At 34.2% G+C, this 23,041-nt stretch overlaps 4 protein-coding genes across 5 annotated transcripts; 2 read left to right on the top strand and 2 right to left on the bottom strand.

The window, feature by feature from the left end:
- Positions 1-989: 989 nt before the first annotated feature.
- On the top strand, positions 990-3,443 carry LOC130717949 (heat stress transcription factor A-6b-like). The gene is made up of 2 exons (XM_057568362.1): positions 990-1,635; positions 2,307-3,443. Exons 1-2 carry the CDS (start codon positions 1,339-1,341, stop codon positions 3,072-3,074), a joined length of 1,065 nt encoding a protein of 354 aa, XP_057424345.1. The 5' UTR covers positions 990-1,338; the 3' UTR covers positions 3,075-3,443.
- A 4,414-nt stretch (positions 3,444-7,857) lies between these two features.
- On the top strand, positions 7,858-13,964 carry LOC130717235 (uncharacterized). 2 transcript variants are annotated; one of them, XM_057567387.1, is made up of 18 exons: positions 7,863-8,358; positions 8,827-9,051; positions 9,397-9,460; positions 9,552-9,681; positions 9,778-9,922; positions 10,071-10,319; positions 10,402-10,486; positions 10,648-10,750; positions 11,001-11,126; positions 11,209-11,322; positions 11,687-11,805; positions 11,924-12,011; positions 12,100-12,192; positions 12,301-12,390; positions 12,567-12,686; positions 12,801-12,892; positions 13,176-13,233; positions 13,655-13,964. In XM_057567387.1, exons 1-18 carry the CDS (start codon positions 8,169-8,171, stop codon positions 13,730-13,732), a joined length of 2,169 nt encoding a protein of 722 aa, XP_057423370.1. In that variant the 5' UTR covers positions 7,863-8,168; the 3' UTR covers positions 13,733-13,964. The 2 variants fall into 2 exon arrangements, with proteins under 2 accessions (XP_057423371.1, XP_057423370.1); XM_057567388.1 differs by lacking the exons at positions 13,176-13,233; positions 13,655-13,964 and adding an exon at positions 13,016-13,167 and having other exon boundaries at positions 7,858-8,358.
- A 313-nt stretch (positions 13,965-14,277) lies between these two features.
- LOC130717236 (early light-induced protein, chloroplastic-like) lies at positions 14,278-15,266 on the bottom strand. Its single transcript, XM_057567389.1, has 2 exons — positions 14,908-15,266; positions 14,278-14,764 (listed from the first exon to the last, which is right to left on the bottom strand). Exons 1-2 carry the CDS (start codon positions 15,145-15,147, stop codon positions 14,420-14,422), a joined length of 585 nt encoding a protein of 194 aa, XP_057423372.1. The 5' UTR covers positions 15,148-15,266; the 3' UTR covers positions 14,278-14,419.
- A 2,998-nt stretch (positions 15,267-18,264) lies between these two features.
- On the bottom strand, positions 18,265-19,221 carry LOC130720610 (early light-induced protein, chloroplastic-like). The gene is made up of 2 exons (XM_057571276.1): positions 18,871-19,221; positions 18,265-18,729 (listed from the first exon to the last, which is right to left on the bottom strand). Exons 1-2 carry the CDS (start codon positions 19,090-19,092, stop codon positions 18,385-18,387), a joined length of 567 nt encoding a protein of 188 aa, XP_057427259.1. The 5' UTR covers positions 19,093-19,221; the 3' UTR covers positions 18,265-18,384.
- Between the last annotated feature and the right edge of the window lie 3,820 nt (positions 19,222-23,041).

The raw sequence follows: 23,041 nt of genomic DNA, 5'->3' as shown, positions 1-23,041 counted from the left end.
AGTTATTTACTGTAAATGTTATACTGAAAATATAATAATAACGTCTATCATATATTTTATTTTTCACTCTTTCTATCACATTACTTTTTATATATGTTGCTATCGATAAGTGTTTTTTATAAGTTTTAATTCTAAATATAATTGATAATTCACTTTATAATATTAATTTATAATACCAATGAAGTATTTTATAATTTTTATCCAAAACACTCTAATATTTAGCATGATAGAATGTAATTTTGAAAAGCTTAGCTTTTACTTACATAAAGAAATTCATGAGTAGTCAATGAATGTTATTTATTTTTTTATAAATTTACTGCTAGTAATATTTTATTCATCCGAGAGAATCAATTAAAAATTACTAATAAATGAACACTATTCTACCAAGCATTTGGCTTTGGTTATTGGCCAGTGCAATGTTCAACTACTTTCCCAAAAGAGAAAGAACACGCGGAGAGAGAAAAATATCTAGTTGACATGTTGGATTTCTATTCACTTTACTTTTCCCTACACCCATGAGTCATATATTTGGATCTTCTCACGTGTAAAAAAACTTTAGAGTGTCAAGTTTCATCATCTCACTATTAATTTTATTTTATTTTATTTTTTATTTATTACCTACACAAAAGTTAATGGTAAGATGATGAAACTTGACACTCTCAAATTTTTTTACACATGAGAGGATCCAAACCCGTCATATATCATATCATGATGGATTTGTGTAAATGTATATTCAGGTGTGAGGTATGTTATGTTACTATTTGAGTAGAGGAATAAATATGTTGGTTCAAGTGATATATGCTTGATTTCTCTTAAGTAAAGTTTTTAGTTTAAATTTTGAGTTAACTCTGTCATAATATGAATGTTTTTTGCTCAAATAAGATTATGCTTCTAAAGGAGAATACCTAAGAAAAAAAAAAGACTAATCAACACTTAATGAAAAATATGTCTACATTAAGTTTGTTATTGTATGTAAGTGAAAAAAGAAAAGGAGAACATAGATAGGCATTAGACAGATAATAAATTGAACAAAGCTCATGGTGCACCTGCTTGTGCTTCCTCCATATCCTTCATTCCTAACACTCCATCCTTCTCCATACCATAATAATAATAATCACAACCCTCTAAGCTCACCCTTCATCTACCTCTCTCTTCAAGTTCTTTTCCATGAACTATTACTTCTTTAGAGGAAGGAACTGGATCAGATCTTCATTTGAACTCATCAACCTACACAGTTTCACCTGACATTATTCAAATATCCTCTACCAAAACAGTTGAGATCAGGAAAGCCTCACAACCTCAAAGTCAAAGCCACCACCTCCCAGATCAAAGCTCCATATGAATCCTCAGGCTCAGGGACGAATGAAGAAAGAGGAGTTTGTAGGACAAAGTTCTTCCTATTCTGGTGGCGTTCCTCCCCAACCAATGGAGTGTCTTCAAGAAACTGGTCCTCCACCTTTCCTCACAAAAACATACGACATAGTTGATGACCCTTCCACAAATCATATAATTTCATGGAGCACAGGGAATAACAGCTTCGTAGTGTGGAACCCACAGGCCTTTTCCATAAGCCTTCTCCCCAGATTCTTCAAGCACAACAATTTCTCCAGTTTTGTCAGGCAACTCAACACCTATGTATGTCAGTAACTTCTGATCTGTGCTGTTTTCTTTATATATGGATTGCATCTTGATGTTGTCATGAGTAATGATAACCTTATCTTCATTGAAGTTCATGAAGCTGCTGGAGTGTGTTAGTATTCTTTTACTTATCATAGTTGGTTGGTCGAATTTTATCCTATAGTAATGGGTTTCCCTATTGACATTTTGTTAATCTGATGTCTTGAGTAGGAAATAGTAGAAAATTTAGAATATAAATTGAATTTAGAATATAAATTGATACATGGTTCAGTGTTGATTTGATCTAATTTTTTATCGAGCTTAATAGCGTAGGGTGATCCATATAGTCAACCTCACTTAGTGGGATAAGACTTGTTTTGTTGTTGTTCAGTGTTGATTTGCGCTTCTATATCATCTGCAATGATGCTATATATGCAAATTGTTGTTGTTAAGTGTTGAGATCAGTTTCTCTTTCCTCAGAATCAATTATGTACTATGAAGCTACAACTTCCTCTTATAGTTGATTTTGGCTTTAGAATCAATTGTAAAACTAATTCCAAACATGCATTAAGACTTGTATGTATATGTAAACAAGATGTGTATCCTTTATTCTGGTTTATCCTTTCTCAAACCATTACCACATTGGGATTTTATGGACTTGGAAATGAAGGAGGAATTTGATATTGTAGGGGTTTAAGAAGGTTGATCCAGATAGGTGGGAGTTTGCCAATGAGATGTTTCTTAGAGGACAGAAAGATCTTTTGAAGAATATTAGAAGGAGGAAAGCCAATCAATCTCAGGCAATGCAGCAAGCTCTAGACCCTTGTGTTGAGGTGGGGTGGTTCGGATTAGACGGAGAAGTTGATCGGTTAAGGCGTGACCGGCAAGTTCTCATGGTGGAGTTGGTGAAACTCAGACAACAGCAACAGAGTACTAGAGCTCACATTCAAGCAATGGAAGGAAGGATTAAAAGGACAGAGCAGAAACAGCAACAGATGATGAGTTTCTTGGCAAGAGCAGTGCAAAATCCCAATTTCTTGCAGCAATTAGCTCAACAAAAGGAATGGAGAAAGGAATCGGAGGAGGCAGTTTCCAAGAAGAGAAGGCGACCTATTGATCAAGGGCCATGTGAATTAGAACATGCTGAAGATAGCTCTGAATTTGTTAAACTTGAACAATCACATGAATACAGTGACAAATTAGTAGAGTTTGAGGTATCTGACTTGGATTATGCTTTGAATATTGAGGGACAATGTGGAAGCCAGAACATGATGAACGTGGAGCAAGATCATGTTCATCTTAGAAGAAGTAGTGATCAAAACATTGATGAAGTGTTTTGGCAAGATTTGCTTGATGAGGGTATTGGTGATCAACATGTGCTAGATGTTGAAGATGTAGATGTATTGGCTGAGCAACTTGGTTATTTGGCCTCTGGTCCAAATAGGAGGCTGTCATAGGCTGCAATTTTTCTACCTTGAGAAGGATGAAAATTTCCGGTCTTGATTTGGTGTCTCATTTCCTATCTCACCAATTAACCTGTACCATGTAAGTGTGTTATAGTCTTACATGGATAATTTTTAAATGATATGGTATAATTTGATTGGTGGAACAGGTAAGAGAATATCAAATGGGGATTGAAGATTTCAGTCAAATATTTAGTTGGGTGGTGGTTGTACTTGTATCTCCTTCCTTCGTTATACTTTTGTGACCAGTTTCATGTTGATATATACTTGATTCTCTAGATACTAAACTCCAACTCTTGTGATAGTGTCATGGCCCATTTTTAAAGCATGAATAGATGCAAGTACACTGGTGGTTTGTTCTCATGGTTTTCTCCATTATTCAATTTCAAAATTAACTTCATATCCAAATTTCAATATAATATCCCATGATCTCTCTGAAAGTTCTACATTGTTACATGCCATTTGTGTTTTCAATTTCAACACTTGAGAAGGTGTCAAACAATCTTTCAGAAGGGTCTCTTGGTAGGGCATTCTACCACAGACCACCAAATTGGTGGTATACTTGTACAATGTTTGTAATTTTTTGAGTTTATTTATAAGTACGTGTAACAAATAGGTGGTTAGCAACTTAGGATAGTTATAGCATACAGTTAGTGAAAGTCTAGTTTAACTTTTTTTTATGAGCAATTGCATTCAAAGCTAGCACACGGGTGCTAGAATTCGAATAAAAAATAAAAGTAAAATGACATTAAATGGAAAGATAGAGATGCCTCAACTCAATACAAGAGAAAATTAAATGAGAACAACAGCTATATTTCAAATAAAGAGAAAGAAAATTAGTAGAAGGAAGGGTAGAAATTAACCCAAAAAACCATGAGCTGAGCAACCTCCTAAACCACTAGTTTGGAGGTGAGTATTGTTTTATTATATGTAGAATGTTTTGACTTTATTTTTATTTAAAGTGAGATTTATCAACACATCCTTTTAATATGTCCACGACTAGACATATGGAGCCTGGGATTTGAAGGAATGAATATTTGTGGGTGATTTATGTATGAGTAATATTAGAATTTGGTAGAGTTAACTCTAGTTAACTTAAAAAGTGTTAATAGTATGGTATCTCAAAAGTGTTATCTTGACCATATAGACTTGCACTTTTCAACAAATTATATTTCTCTTGTTCTTGAGTGTGAATGACACTAATGTAAGTTGTAGTAAATAAAAAAAAATCTTTTTTGTATTAAAAAGGAGACGAAACAGTGCACTGTATTTGCTACCAAGCAATGAAGGAAACCTTTTTCAAATGCACCCTGTGTGAGGGACACATCTGAAATCATGCCAGCATGCATATTTCACTTTTGTGCTCAAAATATTTTTGGTAATGACTAAAGAATAGTGTAACATGACACATATTTGCAAATTTTATTTTGAAGAGCCAAATATATTTGCATTTTAATTATGTTCTTGAGTTTTCTGGCTTTTAATCTGCAAAATAAAAGGAACCTTTTAAAAAGAAAAAAAAAACACCATGGATTGGAGCATAACGGGAGGCATCATAATGCATGCATGTGAATTATTTTAAGACGTTGGCAGAGCTTCGTTTCCTTTAATGGAAAAAATGCAGATGAGTTGCAGAAATTTTGATGATGGTGTCACAAAAATTGGGTTGGGTCACGCAGGGTTTCTTCAATTGTCTGCTTAAGCGATAAGATTGCACATGCTATGCATGAGCACTGAGCAGTGTGGCTGGCAGGAAATGTGTATTTTGAGTATAAATTAAATTTTAGTTCTTAAAAATCAAATATGAGTTGTTAATTATTTATTTTACTTTGATTCCTATCAAGTTTTTTCCCATATTATTTTGGCTGGGCGGTCTAGATGACCTTACGACCCATGTCATTATGATTAAAATAAATTACCAAACAACTTCACTCTAATCTGCTTAAATGATCAAGTTTAATATAATAATCAAGTCACCATCAAACCAAAGAAAACAAGGTTTTCATCATCCTAATCAACTGACTTTGCTATGTATAAATGTTACGTTGTTAGAACATAAGTAAAGCGAATTCAACTAGAGTTATACGTTATTCCATGTTGGCAAATAGTTAACTACCCATGCTTATGAGCAAAATTAGAGGATCAAGTATAAAGGTCTTTCCTTGCACCATAAGAACCCTCACATTGCTCTTCATAGGCTATGAGATTTCCTCTCTTTCCTATAATTAAATTGACTTACGTGTTAGAGTGTGTCTTTTGTAAATGTCTTGACACTTTTCAAGTACTTGCGCAAAGAACAATTTATACTTCATCTCTAAAATAATATAGGAGTTATAAGTCTTAGTTATTGTATCAAAGAGACTACGACATAAACACCTAATTAATTATAAAATATGGATGGGTTCATTGTTTGGGTGAATCAATAGTAAATTGGTTGGTTGATAGCATGCAAGGAAAGAAACCAAGCAAATAAAAGGAAAACACAATCAAATCAATGGAGCCAATTTAAAAAAAAAAAAAAAGTAACTGACATACCGACCTCAAACTCACTACCCAAAGCAACCGTCATCAGAGTGTTAATTAGCTTGAAATAAGCAAGATGTGTTGATCACTTGTCCACGAGACGTTTCACGGTCTAATGTATGCAATTTTCAAATGCTAGAGCTTAATCCTAACCACCCATTAGAGGCGAGCTAAGAATGACCATCTCAATACTCGTAATTTGTCAATTTAAAAATTGCATATAATATATATCTAATATTTTAATATTTAGATTTTAAGAAAATAGATAGCACTACTACAAACTTATAATATGATATGAAATGATCAACAAAAAATATTAAATTAGCACTAGTATCAAAATAAACAAGTCAAAATCAAAGTATAATTTTATTTACAAATATTGACAGATTTTAATTAAACGTTACTTGTTTATTAATGGATAGACTCTCTTTTCCGATGCACCCAAAAATTATACTCTAAAATAAAGAAAACACATACAAGAAATTCATTAAAAAAAAACATCATTGATAATGGCTGGGAACGACGTGTCGTTTACAAGGAAACGGTACCGACATGGTGTCACGTCTTAATCGGTTCCAACATCACTCAACCAATGAACGCTAGGAAAGGTGGCAGGTAATTAGAAATTCACACTTTATTATTAAGAAATAGGAATATTCATCCATGCAGATTTCGAATAATCTTATTTGAAATATATATTTAAATTAGTTTATTAATATATAATTTAAATAACTTATAATCAAATTTTCTTTGTAACAATTCTACGTGGCTAGTTGTAAATTGTAATAATGAAGAGTAGAATAATCAGCAAATGGAAACAAGCCTTACGTACCCATGAATGGAGCCAACTACTTGTCCACTTTGATTTTTCTTTGGTCGTAATCACTCTTTCAACTTTACGTTATGTGCTATATAATAGATATTAAAATTGTTTTTTTGAAAAAAGTCCATTTTTTTACAAACTATTTTTCTTTGAAAAAATTGTTCATTCTAAAATTTTATAATCGTACTAACTATATATTGGCAAGGTAGAAATTCATTATTTTCATTTTTAATTAAAGGGTCTTAATAAGAATTAGTTCATTTGTAAAATTAAAATACTGTTAAATAATTAATTAATTCATTATATAATCATATTACAATTCTATTTTAATGATACATGGGAATTGCTATTATTATTTTTTAATGTTTTATAAAATTCACCTGAGGATGTTTGGACTGGGTGAATAATGCCAATGGCATTTATACTGTGAGGATGCTGGCTTCGTGATCAAAATAAGAATGATATTAATTTCAGTTGCTGAAACATTTGAAAAATTAGAAATTTCAGAAAACGTTTCACTTATTTATTTGGCATGCCATGCATACTGACCCATGATGTGGATGGGTGCCCTTGCGCCCTATGGGTCTGGCGGTCATGCACTTCTCTCTAATTAAGGCTCATGCGTTGTGTGAAGATCTTTCCTTTGCTTCGAATCGTAAGTATAGTAGTTGTTTGTGAGATGAATTGTGCGGAGCTCATTTCTTTCCTTAATGATGATCTGGATTCTGGATAACCTGAGATTAATTCATGCCTCTGCTTAAGGATATTAGTCTCATAAGAAGAATTGGAATCTATGTTTCTCTTAAGTTTGTGCATTGTGATTGTAATGTTTTTGCGAACTTCTAAGCTAGATTAGGAGGTCACACACCTATCTTGAGTACTCGTTTCATTGATGTTCCCAACTTAATTAATCTAGAGATTCTTCTTCTAAAAAACTCTTTAATAACGTCTTAACATTGTTTCTCTTTGTCGTAATTTTTTTGAAGAATAAAAAAGTAAACTATACATGTTTGGTACACTATTAGGTTATGTTGAGAATTATAATGGGTAAGTCAAAGCTTTAGGCTAAATGCACATTGAAACACATTGCATTCTTAACAAATGCAATGCTTTATTTAATTTCCAATTATTACTTTTATTTATTAATTTGTTTATTTTGTCTCGAGTTTAGTTAATTATCCATTTGCGAGGTGATAGATCTCTCACATTTTCACATCAAACAAAGTCTTATTTTTGGTTGAAAGGCCATATACTAATTATTTACAACAAAACGAAAAAAAGAAAACGAGTTGTTTTCACGTCAAAAAAAGAAAAAAACAAGTTGTTTTGTTTTTTCATTAAAGATTTAGAAATGTTTGATTTTGAAGAAATTCCGATTGCGTCTTGTTTGGTTTCCACCATTTTCAGAAGGTCAATTCAATGAGATAAATAAAGCAAGACGCTCCATCATCCAAACAAGTCCTTATTATTTCTCTGCAAAACCTTCATTTCGAAGCTGCTTCTGTTGTTGTTCTTCTTCTTCTTCGTCTTCTCTTCTCTTCCTTCGCACACTCTCCCTGTTCTCTTTCTTCTCTTCACGATATCGCGAGATTTTCAAAACCCATCTCCATTTTCGTGTTTGGATCAAACCCTTTTGATCTCTCCGCGAGTCTTCGCACATTGTCGTTGCTCTGAATCTCCTACCGTTTTGACGAGTATCGACGACCCAACACACCGCATCGCGTAATAAACCGCTTTTCCGAATGGGGTCGGTGCCGTCAACGCCGAGAAACCGTGGCGCATTCTCGCCGGAGACGGCGGAGTATCTTATCGGGACTTTTGTCGGTGACGAGTCGTTTCCGGTTTCGTCTGAGTTTTGGCAGAAATTGCTGGAGCTTCCTCTCAATGTTCAATGGCCTACTGATCGTGTTCAGCAAGCTTGCGAGCTATTGGGTTAGTCTTGTTCTGATTACTTTCCCTGATCACCGTTTTCTTAATGCTTAGAATGATAATGGATTCAAAGGGAGGCTTCATTTGATAAATTCGTGGGGAATAGCATTGGTTAAGAGCTTAGTTTCATTTCATTTTTGGGCTAGAGTGTTGGAGTGTGAATTTCCTTTCTAAAACTGATAATATTGTTGTCAAGAATGCTATGTGTGTTCTCTAATTTAATTTGTGGGGTAGAATGTTGGAGTGTGATTTTTCTTTCTCATGAGTTCAGAATGCTATTTATGCTCTCTGAGGAAAATTGTTTTCTAAAAGAACTCATTCTACATGTTTCTTTTTCAGTTTTACTCTCTTTGAATGCATTGGTAGTAGTTTATGATATGGTGATTATGCTATTAAGGAAAGTAAAATTGTTTCTAATATGTGATTTTTTTTTTCCTTTTCATTGGGAATTTACTCGCAAATGTTTTGCAGCCAAAAACAATCTGCACACCAAGCATCTTGCAAAGATTTTGTTCCATCTAGCATGCTGCTTGCAAGAGTCGATGTCTACCTCCGGTGGGCTACCCTTGGATTATGAAAAGGCTGCTAATGCAGTTTACATTAGTTCAGTATTTTTAAAGCACTTGATTGAAAATGATGTCCAGTTATGCCTGTCTCTTGATTTAGATGAGGCTTTACCGAAGGATGTTTTGGCAGGTACGTATAACTGTGATTGTTTCAGATTCTGCAAACATACAGACATGTAAATTTCATTGCACTATTTTGGGTGGTGTATTATTAGTATGAGATTCATGTAAATGCTTGAGCTGAAGTCTGGCAACCTGCTTGGGTAACTTGTTGGCTTAGCTGTTGAGTTGCCAACTTATTTCGTTTGATTAGATATATACATGATTTTTTACTTTTGTTTGAATTGGAACTTCCTTACATTTCATGGGGTTCACATAAGTTTTCTCATTTTTCTCTTTCAAGTCTTTTTTGAATTTATGTTGTATTTCCAGTGTCTTTCAGATCTCTTATTTTATTTTTTAATTTTTTATACAGATCAAACTATTGAAAATCTCGTTATGCGGAATGTGCTGAACTTTATAGCATCAGTAGAAGTGAGGTATATCGTGAGTGATGAGTAACTTGACCTGCTAATTCTTGTTGAGTTATTGTGAGAATTTTATTGCCTGACTTTATTTTATCAATTATAGTTCCCACACATGTCTCCTACATTTAGAGCTGCTTAATTTCATGATTATTGCAATGTCAACTCAACTTCTCTGTGGGCCATCTCCTGGACCCAATGACGTGAACCCATTTCTCGATGCAGCAATGGCTCAGGTTAGAAGTTCATATTTCAACATCTAGCATTGGTTGTTGAGTTTATCTGAATTTGCAGATAGTAAATGTCAGGTTAGTGTGTTGTTATTTTTGCAGGACAGCTCTCTGGTTAATTCAGTTGTTCGGAAGTTATTTCTAAATTTTACTGCCCGCCCTAGTGTTTCATTCAACAGGGCAACTTATTCCGTCTTTTATGACGGAAGTCAGAGTAGTGTGCTACAGAGAGTTGGTTCTGCAGCTGGTATGATGACTTGATATACTTTTATGAATTCTTTGATGTCAAATATCCTTTTTTGACAATATTATTATAATTATCTATTTGCTGCAAGATTATTGTGTGATAGGCTGGGAACTTACTGATAGGTACTTTCTTTTTTCTTTCCTTGCAGCAAATATTGTTTTATTGCCATTCAGTTATTTGGTCAGTTCAAGCGGTGAAGGGTCAAGAAGTGCTATAGCGGAGAGCAGTCTTTACGTGCTTCTTGTTCTGATTCATTATCATAAATATGCTATTAGTGAGGATTACTCTGCCATTGAGGATAAAAAGTCTTCCACATCAGATTCTTTACTCAAAGAAAATCTTTATTTTACTGACAACCCCTACTGCAAGGCCTTGGAGCATGCAATTGATTGTGAATGTAATATATTTTTCATATCCATGTATATTTAATTTAATTGATTGAGAAGCCTACCTAATTTTTATTCGCCCTTTACATGCAGTGGATCGGGTAGATGTTGAGGGCAATGCACACAGTGGTCGACACATAAAGTTGCCTTTTGCTTCATTGTTTGATACACTTGGCATGTGAGCATCTATCTATCTGTATACATGTTTGACTATTAACATCTACATCCATGTTATGCTTACCATGATCAGAATGTGTACAAAATACTATTTCCAATTCTTTGTTTTGGATTTTGTACATTTTTTAGTTTTTTAACATGGCAACTTGTATTCGCCTGCAGATGCTTACCTGATGAGGCAGCTGTCCTACTGCTTTATTCTTTGTTACAAGGAAATGCGGCCTTTCTTGAGTATGTCTTGGTGCGGACTGATATAGATACATTGGTATGAGGCAGTAAACTTAAGTTTCTCTTATGAATGAACGTGGGAATTAATTAATTATCTATATATGCAAGAGTCAAAAGAAGAATTTTCAGATGAAGTTCTGTCGAGGCCTATTACTTTGTGAAACATGTATTCACTTGATTATCATGTGATACTTATAACAACCTGTTTTAAGTCATTCTAAATCATATGGGCCCTAGTGATACATCTAGAGAGACTGAAGACTGAGTCTTATTCCTATCATTAACAGTTAATGCCGATTTTGGAAGCTCTATACAATGCTCAAAGAAGAACAGCTAATCAAATTTACATGTTGCTGATTATACTTCTTATACTCAGTCAAGATTCTTCTTTCAATGCGAGCACTCATAAGCTGGTAAGAGTTTTATTTTACCATTAGAATTTGTCCTGAAACTGCAAAACTTTTCCTGAATGCTAATGTGGTTATAAATGGACAGATATTGACTGGTGTTCCGTGGTACAAAGAACGTCTTCTCCATCAGACTTCTCTTGGTTCCCTCATGGTCATAATTCTTATCAGAACTGTGCAGTATAATTTGTCTAAACTACGGGTATGAATCTTAAACTGATTTGTACAGTTGTACTATTAATTTAATTACATGTATCTTAATTCTAAAATGTCATTTTCTGCTGACTGATTGTGTAATTAAGAGGATACTTATATTGTACAAAAAACCCTAATATATTAGCCTATTAATATGGTCACTACTGAGAGATCTGCTACTGTCATCCTCTGTCTACTGACAACAATGACTACATGTATAATATGCCTATGGACACGAGTAGAGTAGACATATTTCCATCTTAGAAATGTTTCATATCCTGTTTACATTAGTAGTTTATGTGCATTGAGCTATTAAAACTGCTTTTATTTTATATTTTGCCTTAGATCATTTATGTATTGAATAATGATAGGATGTCTATCTCCACACAACATGTCTGGCAACATTGGCTAACATGGCACCTCATGCCCATCGTTTGAGCGCATATGCATCTCAGAGACTAGTCAGCCTTTTTGATATGCTTTCACGCAAGTATGTTTCTCTTCTTTCTTTATCTTCATAATGTGCTATTTCCATTTCAAAATTATGTGTTTAGAGCTGATTGTGATCTCTGGTATAAAAAATTGACTAAATCTTTGCTTCTCTCTAGGTATAGCAAATTAACAGATCGCCGAGATAATAAGCTCCATAGTGCAAAAGGAAACTCAATTGAAGGAAACAACCTTGTAGATGATGTGGTACATACCACCTTGGTTTTTTAGTAGTTATACTGATTACAAACTTTAAACCAGTCCTTTTTCTAAATTATGTATTCTTTTGATGCAGTCAACTGAGTTACACATTTATACTGACTTCTTAAGACTTGTACTGGAAATAATAAATGCAATCCTGACTTATGCGCTGCCTCGGAATCCTGAGGTATGATTCGATCTTCTACTTCATTGATCAATGATTTATCACATCTATTTTTATCCAGTTCACAATTGTCAAAGATTACTGTATCACTTTCTTACGTGTCTGGGGCAGGTTGTATATGCAGTAATGCACAGGCAGGAAGTCTTTCTGCCATACAAGAATCATCCACGCTTCAATGAACTGCTTGAAAACATTTATACTGTATGTTTAATATCTTATACTTAAGTCAAAGTTACAGCGTATACTTACCCTTTCAAATCTTGCAACTTTTATAGGGGCAAGTTCTGTGCTGTTTTCAGTAACATCAATGAACCTTGTCTTTGTATAATATACAATACAATGTTTCTCTGAAAAATGTGTTTATTAAATATTTGCAGGTGTTAGACTTTTTCAATAGTCGTATGGATGCCCATCGAGTAGATGGTGACTGGTCAGTTAATGAAGTGCTCCAAGTGATAATTATCAATTGTCGTTCGTGGAGGGGTGATGGAATGAAGGTAAGATGAAATAGATTTCATGATTTGTGGTTTGCTTCCGCCCACCAGTGGGGAATATCATAAGGAGCAGTACTTGTCTTGTTTGTTTCTATGAGGCTGTATCTTGTTTTTCAGATGTTTACTCAACTGCGCTTCACATATGAACAAGAGAGTCATCCAGAGGAGTTTTTCATCCCATATGTCTGGCAACTAGTATTATCTCGTTGGTATGGTTCCTGGAGCTTCTTATTCGTGTAGTCTCAAGGCATATTGTTATTTTACTCTTACAATTTGTTGGTCGTGCTTCATTTCATTTTGCTTATGAACTGCATATGCTTGCTTATTACCAGCCTTGGATGATCTTGACTATTGACGCTCGAGATGATGAAGTCTGGGGAATTATTTCTATTGTCTATCGCATGATTGATTTTAACTTTTGTTAATTCTCTTGTACATATGTTTTTTACTATTCTGTGCATGTCACTAATGCAAAAATTGTGTCACCTTCAGTGGATTCACATTCAACCCAGGGGCGATAAACTTGTTTCCAGTTGATCTACATCCAGATGTAAGTACCCGAACATTTTATTTTCTGTTTGTGTATATGTGGATGCACATGCAACATCTAATCAAATCGTATAACTGCATTTCCTATTTCTTGTGGTAACTGCCTACCATCATTATCATTGTCACATCATTATCATTCTCTGCAACATATCTTATTGTTTTTATAGTGGTTAAATACCTACCATCATTATCATTCTCACGTCCCATTTGCATAAAGCATACTGGAGGCACATTTTCTACGAAACCAAACTCTTGTCTGTTTGTCAAAATTGAACCACTGCATTACATTTGACGTTTAAAACAATTAAAGAGCAACTTGTAGCTTTGTCATGTATATTGTTAGGTCAAGGCCAACTTAATGCATTGCATGATGTGATTTCTATTCCTGATTTCTTCTCTTGTTTTGGTCATTGACGATGCAGAGACTTGAAAATGGGGTGGTGGAAAGCACACTTGAAAATGGTGGTTTTGACAGGCCTGAGTATCAGCTTGATCCATAGCTGAGGACAGGACAGCCGTGGCTGCTGGAAATACTAGTTATGTTGGTGAATATTTGTACATATGAAATAGCGCACTGGGAAAAAAAAAGTTGTGTATTGTTCTCATTCTTTCTGTTCATATATTGAGTGTAGAGATCCATCCCTCTATATGAAAATGAGATATCCATGTAATGAATAAGCTCTTACCCTAGTATTTAGTATCCATGCAATATCGCGGCTTCTATTTTTGTTAGATTGGATAGATATCTGCTCTTACAATATTTAAAGGTTTACTGCAGGTTACCTAGCACAATTAATCTGAATGTTTATACTACACTAATTTTCTGTTTGCCATGAGGATATGTAGTTTGTTTTATGATTACAATTGTTGGATAGTAATTACCTGATTCTCATTAGCAAGAACCCCATCATGTTTTCGTGTTTATCTCCATATTTGCAATTTAAGTTATTAGATTAAGGCAGGTAAACAATACATTGTTTAGTTTGATTTGTATGGATTACAATAGTAAATAATAGGCTTCAACGATTTTTGCTCTTAGTATGGATGTAGATAACAAGAACTTTGCTTATGAATAATGTATGACACTTCATTAATTCTATATGGGTATTAAAAAACACACCCAAGTTTCATACATCGCCTTCAATAAAACAATCCTTATAATACATTGTTCCTAAGCCTTTGAACTCTTACACCAGGATTCCTCCCTTAACATACTCTGTAAAGGCCAAGGCAATCAAACCCAACATAGCAAGCCTTCCATTCCAGAGCTCTGCATCAGAGGTCATGACTCCTTTGGACTTTGATTCCACACTAACCCCTTGAAACAATGGAACCAATGAAGCTAGAGTGAGCACCACACTAGTCCCCAAGAACCATGGAACTCCACCATCTGATATTTGTTCAAACACTCCCTGCCCTCTGGCAACTTCCACTGCCATTGCAGCTACAAACCCAATCATGGCCAATCTTCCATTGATCCTCTCAGGTGCAGGCCCACCAAATGCCATCACATCTGAAAACTTAGTGCTCACCTGCAATTTTACCGTCACTAATGTAAGTAAAAGTCTCATAACCATGGTGTAATTAGCATGACTAAATGTAAAGAAAATAGTGAACAGAGTCACAACTATGTAAATTATACAAATTAAAATTTTCAAACACTTGGCTCACTCACCTTTGGTGCACGAGGTTTTGGTGGTGGTGCTGATGGAGTAACTGGGCTTGCACTAGTAGCAGGTTCAATAGGTTGCTTTTTTGGCTCTTCAGCCATGGACCTAACTCTCAGGCTAGAGTTCCTTCTCTGGCTTGGCATGTAGACAGAAGGAATGGTGAACTGGTTCACCCTTGACCTGGTGGTCATGCGGATCATAGGGTTAGCCAGGATAGATTGCATAGCAGAAGTTGAGGAAGCCATTGCTGAATTGGAAGTGTTGATTGAGTTAACACAAGAACTTGCTATATCAGAGAATTTCTAGGAAGAGCTTAGTAAAGTTTATAAGCTATGCTTTTAATGCTACACCTCCTATGTTTGGTGAATGCATTGAATAGAATAAGGTAGTTTTTATAGAATTAAAGGCAAGCATTGTGGTGGACATATTGGTTCCACGTCAAGTGTGTATAGGCACAAAAGGTAATTGGTTCACGTGGGTTCTCTTGTCCACACATGGTAAAAGGAGGAGACGTGCTTCCCTTGAGGGCCATAAGGGTGAGTGTGTGTTTGGATTAGCGTTAGCAGAATTGGATCTGGCCAGAATTGAATCTGGAAGAATTGGATCTGGTAAACGTGAGTTTGAGTGACATGATTTATGTTTGGATACATTTATCAGGAATTGGATCTGATAGACTTGAATTGGATCTGTAAAAGGGTGAGGGGACAATTGGATCAGCATTGATGCTGAAGCAACAAATTGTTGTGTTAGGATGGATCCAATTCTGGGGCAGCATTTAGCATCCAAACATCAATGGAGATGGAAAAATCACGTTTGAGGTCTTTAAACGTGGATCAGGCCTGATCCAACGTGCATCCAAACACACCCTGAATCAGGGGTTAAAATGGTTGGTGTTGGACGTGGAACCTTTAGGACTTCAATTAGTTTTAACTGCAAACCTAGTTCGGTCACTACAAGAACAATAATGTATGTATACACCTTGTTTTTTATACACTTTATTTCCACATATTTTTATTTTTATCTCTTATATTATAATATATCACATCTCATACTTTTTCTCTTTCTTACTTTTTCTTTTCGTCTTATCTCTTTCTTCATTTCACTTCTTTCCACTTCTAACAGAGGTGTGAAAGTATCATTATTCCTACTAGAAGGCTTTTTACTCTTACAATTTGTTGGTCGTGCTTCATTTCATTCTGCTTATGAACTGCATGTGCTTGCTTATTACCCGCCTTGGGTGATCTTGACTATTGACGCTCGAGATGATTAAGTCTAGGGAAATTTTTCTATTGTCTGTCGCATGATTGATTATAACTTTTGTTAATTCTCTTCTACATATGGTTTTTCATTCTGTGCATGTCACTAATGCAAAAATTGTGTCACCTTCAGTGGATTCACATTCAACCCAGAAGCCATAAACTTGTTTCCAGTTGAACTACATCCAGATGTATGTACCCAAACATTTTATTTTGTGTCGGTGTATATGTATGTGGATGTTGTAATCGACTTTGGTACCTACATAGTGCAATTTTTTAAAAAATTATCAAACTAGTGCATATATTTTTTTAATTACATAACTGGGGTAAATCACCATTACAAGTGGCGATACCCTTTTTTCTTTTATTGAAATCGCCACCGTCAGTCGCGACATGGCCTTTTTTTCAAAAAAAAAAATTACATTAGTGACGGAAACATATCCGTCACAGAATTCCAATACATACTCTAAAAGAAATTAGTGACGGAATGTGTTGAAAGAAGTAGTCCGTCGTAGCGACGGAATATACTTTGCGACGAAGTTCTTTCCGTCACAAAATCTAAGTGAATATTGCAAAATAATTGGCGACGGAATTTTGTCAGGAAATGTTAGTTTGTGACGGAATTCTCTCTCCACATTGCGTCACAAATTCTTTTTTATACTAGTATATTGTGACGGATGCGTTTCCGTCACTAAGAAAGAAAGTGAAAAAAAAAAAGAACATGTCGCCACTGACCGTGACGATTTCAATAAAAAAAGTAAGAAAAAAAATGGTATAAACACTTTAAGTGGCGATTTACATAAGATGTGTAATTAAAAAAAATTATGCACTAGTTTAGTAAAATTTTCTAATAAGTACTCTATACATATAATAGTGTTATTACGGGGAGTAGCTAACAACACTCATTTTAACTCTCTTTTCAACACTTTTTTTTATTAGTTGAAATTCACGTGGAACATATTAAATTGGTGGTGAGAGTTGAGACTCACATTTTGAGTGTAACCCAAATAAATTTCAATCATTATGTGTTAAAAAGAGAAGGTTGATAGCATAAACAAAAGTAGAATATTGAGTTAATTAATATTTTATTATTTAACATTGACTCAATTTTATGAACAACCACTCTCAGCATCCCAAGTCATATGTGTAAACTTCTCTCTCATGTGTAACCTTCTCTCTCAAGTGTTTGTGGAAAACAAGAAAAAAAGGACATGTTGAGTGGAAACCAAATAAATTTCAATCATTATGTGTTAAAAAGAGAGGGTCGATAATTAAACGGAAGCAGCATATTAAGTTAATTAGTATTTTATGATTTAACATTGTCGACTCAAGTCATACTCAAGTCAATTTTATGAACAACCATTTGAGTTAATTAGTATTTTATGATTGAACAATTAAATATTAAGTTAATTAGTATTTTATGATTTAACATTGTCGACTCAAGTCATACTCAAGTCAATTTTAACCATTTGAGTTAATTAGTATTTTATGATTGAACAATTAACATTGTCGACTCAAGTCATACTCAAGTCAATTTTATGAACAACCCCTCCAAGCTTCCCAAGTCCATATGTGTAAACTTCTCTCCCAGCTGTAATCTTCTGTCTCAAGTGTTTGGCAACCAAGAAAGAAAGGACATGTTGTGCTTTCTCTATGATTAAGAGTGAAAGTTCCATTCGGTATCCTGAAATGTAATTTAAGTATCTGCTATTGCAATTGGCCAATTGTCATCGAATCTATCATTATGAAGTATGAACTAGTTTAATGACATTTCAATGTTATCCTGAATGCATTGTTAGATAGATATTAGCTATTACAATAGTTAAAGGTTTACTGCAGGTTACCCCACACAAATGGTCTGAATGTTTTAACCACATTAATTTTCTGTTTATTATAATTGCAATTGCCGGATAGTAATTACCTGATTCTCATTAGCAAGAACTTCATCATGTTTTCCAATTTCCAACTTTTCTCCATGTGTGCAGTTTAAGTTATTCGATTAAGGCAGGTTAACAATACATTGTTTGATTTGTATGGATCACAACAGTTAATAATAGCCTTCAACGATTTTTGCTCTTAGTTTAGAAGTGATAACAAGAAATCTGATTATGATTAAGGTATGAAATTTCATTAATTCTATATGTGCATTAAAAAACACACCAAGTTTCATACATCACCTACTATAAAACAATCCTTATAAGACATTGTTCCTAAGCCTTTGAACTCTTACACCAGGGTTCCTCCCTTAACATACTCTGTAAAGGCCAAGGCAATCAAACCCAACATAGCAAGCCTTCCATTCCAGAGCTCTGCATCAGAGGTCATGACTCCTTTGGACTTTGACTCCACACTAACCCCTTGAAACAGTGGAACCAATGAAGCTAGAGTGAGCACCACACTAGTTCCCAAGAACCATGGAACTCCACCATCTGATATTTGTTCAAACACTCCCTGCCCTCTGGCAACTTCCACTGCCATTGCAGCTACAAACCCAATCATGGCCAATCTTCCATTGATCCTCTCAGGTGCAGGCCCACCAAATGCCATCACATCTGAAAACTTAGTGCTCACCTGCAATTTTACCATCACTCATGTTAGTAAAGTCTCATATCCAAGGATTAATTAGCATATATAACTAATTAAATGTAAAGAAAATAGTGAACAGAGTCACAACTATGTAAATTATATTCTTCAAACACTTGGCTCACTCACCTTTGGTGCACGAGGTTTTGGTGGTGGTGGTGATGGAGTAACTGGGCTAGCACTTTGCTCTTTTGGCTCTTCAGCCATGGACCTAACTCTCAAGCTAGAGTTCCTTCTCAGGCTTGGCATGTAGACAGAAGGAATGGTGAACTGGTTCACCCTTGACCTGGTGGTCATGCGGATCATAGGGTTAGCCAGGATAGATTGCATAGCAGAAGTTGAGGAAGCCATTGCTGAATTGGAAGTGTTGGTTGAGATAACACAAGAACTTGCTATATCAGAGAATTTCAAGGAAGAGCTTAGTCAAGTTTACAAGCTATGCTTTTAATGCTACACCTCCTTTGTTTGATGATACATTGAATAGAATAAGGTAGTTTATATAGAATTAAAGGCAAGCATTGTGGTGGACATTTAGGTTCCACGTCAAGTGTGTATAGGCCCAAAAGGTAATTGGTTCACGTGGGTTCTCTTGTCCACACATGGTAAAAGGAGGAGACGTGGTTCCCTTGAGGGCCATAAGGGTGAATCAGGGGTTAAAATGGTTGGTGTTAGTTTTAACTGCAGACCTAGTTCGGTCACTACTAGAACGTTCTTTTGGTTTCTTGGTATATAAGGAGCAGTACTTGTCTTGTTTGTTTCTATTAGGCTGAATCTTGTTTTTCAGATGTTTACTCAACTGCGCTTCACATATGAACAAGTGAGTCATCCAGATGAGTTTTTCATCCCATTTGTCTGGCAACTAGTATTATCTCGTTGGTATGGTTCCACCTGGAGCTTCTTATTCGTGTAGTCTCATTACCCTTACAATTTGTTTGCCGTGCTTCATTTCATTCTGCTTATGAACTGCATGTGCTTGCTTCTTACCAGCCTTGGATGAGTGTAGAGATCCATCCCTCTATATGAAAATGAGATATCCATGTAATGAATAAGCTCTTGCGCTAGTATAAGTATCGATGGAATATTGCGGGTTTTGTACCCGAGTAGTGTAGTTTAATTGGGGTTGTCTAAATGACCCAAGGTAAAAATTGGGTTAAATCATCCTTTGATGAGGTGTGTGAATAATATTATATTATGTGTTTTATAAATTCCAAGTCATTTCACTATTTCTTTCATTTATATTTTCATAATATTCATTCTATAAAATAATCTATTTGCACAATAAACAAATTAATTATGATATAATCACACAACTTTTTTTTCCAAACAAAAATTGAGAACCCTAATCCCCAATTTCTTCCTTGCTTTCTTGGTCTGCTACTCTAATTTGTTCTCCCAAGAAGCAAAGTTGCATCACCGTCGTCGGCAATCACCTTTCATGCATCTTCCTAATTGCTTTTACTCTTAGCATAGAGTTTATGGCATACATTTCTTAAAGGGGGTGATTAGGGATTTATTGATTTCACATAAAAAACCTATGACATTTGAAGATAACTCGTGCAATGGTAATGAAATATGGTGCAGAAATTAATTTCTTTTTATCATTTGAATGAAAACGTAATTGACGAGGAAGAGTTTGCTTGTTTACTACAATCAATTGATTACACAGAAGTTTCATATTTGAGAGATTTTACTCAAATGATTTTGATCAAAGCATGGAAGAAATTGGGATTAGGGTTCTCAATTTTTCTTTTTGAAAAAGGAGTTATGTGTTATTATTACTAATTGATTGGTTTATTAGTATGCAAATAAATTATTATATAAAATGAATATTATGAAAATATAAATAAAATAAATACTGAAATAAGTTAGAATTTATAAAAATACATGTTATAATATTATTGGCACACTTCATCAAAGGGTGATTTAACCCAATTTTTACCTTGGGTCATTTAGACAACCCCAGTTTAATTTTGTAACAAAATTACAGCTTTGTGTACTTTTTTATTTATTTACCATTTTAGTATAAATCGCCACTGTTAGTGACATTTTTTTTATTTTTTAAAAAATCGTCGATGCTATTGGTGTTTTATTTTATTTTTTCCTTTTTTTATTAAATTGCCAACCATGTTGGCATTTTTCTTATTTTTAATTTTTTTTAACAATCCCCAACCATGTTGGTGTTTTACTACTTTTTTTACATTTTTTTTAAATGGCCAACTTGTTGGCTTATATTTTTTTAAAAAACCAGCAATTAAAATGGTATTTAATCCATTGATACTCACATACTTTTGTGCCATTTCTCTTAAATTAAATTATGTAATGCGTATTGTTTATCTTTAAATATCGGTTCAAATACTTATGACCATAGTACTGCAAAAGTGAGTTTTTTTATAAGTAAATGTTAGTTGTTAGTAATGTTAGTAAATTAGTCTCTCCTAGGGTTCGAACCATGAATCCTTCACCATTCATCTCACTCAACTCTCATGTCTTAAACTTTTATCACTTAAACTAACCATCGGAGACACTATAAAAGTGAATAAGACACGGGTGAGTATCAATTGATTAAATACAATTTTAGTTGTTTATATATATATATATATATGACATTTAAAAAAAACTGTAAAAAAAGTAATAAAACGCCAACATGTTTGGCGATTGTTTAAAAAAATAAGAAAAACACCAACCATGTTGGCAATTTAATAAAAAAACTAAAAAGAAAAACTAAAATGCCAATAGCATTAGCGATTCTTTAAAAAAATAAAATAAAATTGCCACTGACAATGGCGATTTATACCAGAATGGTAAATAAAAAAAAGTACCTCAAAACTGTAATTTTACTACAAAACTACACTACTTAGGTAAAAAACCCAATATCACGGCTTCTATTTTTGTACTTAGTTAAAGGCTGTTGTTCCTCTAAAGTTTTAGTTGTTTCTACTACCCAGCTCGTTTTGTGTCAGCACCATGTTTGACACTATGTATGTTAACATTGGTCAATTGTCAGTCAGCACTATATTATTCAATAGTGTTACTATGAGAAGTGGCTAACAGCACTTATTTTAACTCTTTTTTCAATTCTTTCTTTTAGTGGTTGAAATTCACATGAAACATACTAAATTGGTGGTGAGACTCACATTTTGAGTGAGAACCCAAATAAATTTCAATCATTGTGCTAAAAAGAGAGGGTCGATAGCATAAACAAAAGCAAAATATTGAGTTAATTAATATTTTATTATTTAACATTTTTGACTCAAGTTAATTTTATGGACAACCACTCCAAGCTTCCCAAGTCCATATGTGTCAACTTCTATCTCAGTCTCAGGTGTAACCTTCTCTCTGAAGGGTTTGGCAACCAAGAAAAAAAAGGACATGTTGAGTGAAACCCAAATAAATTTCAATTAATATGTGTTAAAAAGATATGGTCGATAGCATGAACGGAAGCAGAATATTTAGTTAATTAGTATTTTATGATTTAATAATATTGTTGACTCAAGTCATATTCAAGTCAATTTTATGAACAACCACTTGAGTTAATTAGTATTTTATGATTTAACATTGTCGACACAAGTCATACTCAAGTCAATTTTATGAACAACCCCTCCCAGCTTCCCAAATTCATGTGTGTAACCTTCTCTCTCAAGTGTTTGGCAACCAAGAAAAAAAGGACATATTGAGAGTAATTCAAATAAATGTTAATCATTATGTGTTAAAAAAAGTGGGTCGACAGCATAAACAAAAGCAGAATATTGAGTTAATTAGTATTTTATGATTTAACATTGCCAACTCAAGTCATACTCAAGTCAATTTTATGAACAACCCCTCCAAGCTTCCCAAGTCCATATGTGTAAACTTATCTCCCAGCTGTAATCTTCTGTCTCAAGTGTTTGGCAACCAAGAAAGAAAGGACATGTTGTGCTTTCTCTATGATTAAGAGTGAAAGTTCCATTCGGTATCCTGAAATGTAATTTAAGTATCTGCTATTGCAATTGGCCAATTGTCATCGAATCTATCATTATGAAGTATGAACTAGTTTAATGACATTTCAATGTTATCCTGAATGCATTGTTAGATAGATATTAGCTATTACAATAGTTAAAGGTTTACTGCAGGTTACCCCACACAAATGGTCTGAATGTTTTAACCACATTAATTTTCTGTTTATTATAATTGCAATTGCCGGATAGTAATTACCTGATTCTCATTAGCAAGAACTTCATCATGTTTTCCAATTTCCAACTTTTCTCCATGTGTGCAGTTTAAGTTATTCGATTAAGGCAGGTTAACAATACATTGTTTGATT

The sequence above is a fragment of the Lotus japonicus genome, chromosome 5 (assembly GCF_012489685.1).
Source record: "Lotus japonicus ecotype B-129 chromosome 5, LjGifu_v1.2".
NCBI classification, from domain to species: Eukaryota; Viridiplantae; Streptophyta; class Magnoliopsida; order Fabales; family Fabaceae; genus Lotus; species Lotus japonicus.
The sequence above is the reverse complement of the archived record's forward strand: the minus strand, read 5'-3'. Positions and strand labels throughout refer to the sequence as shown.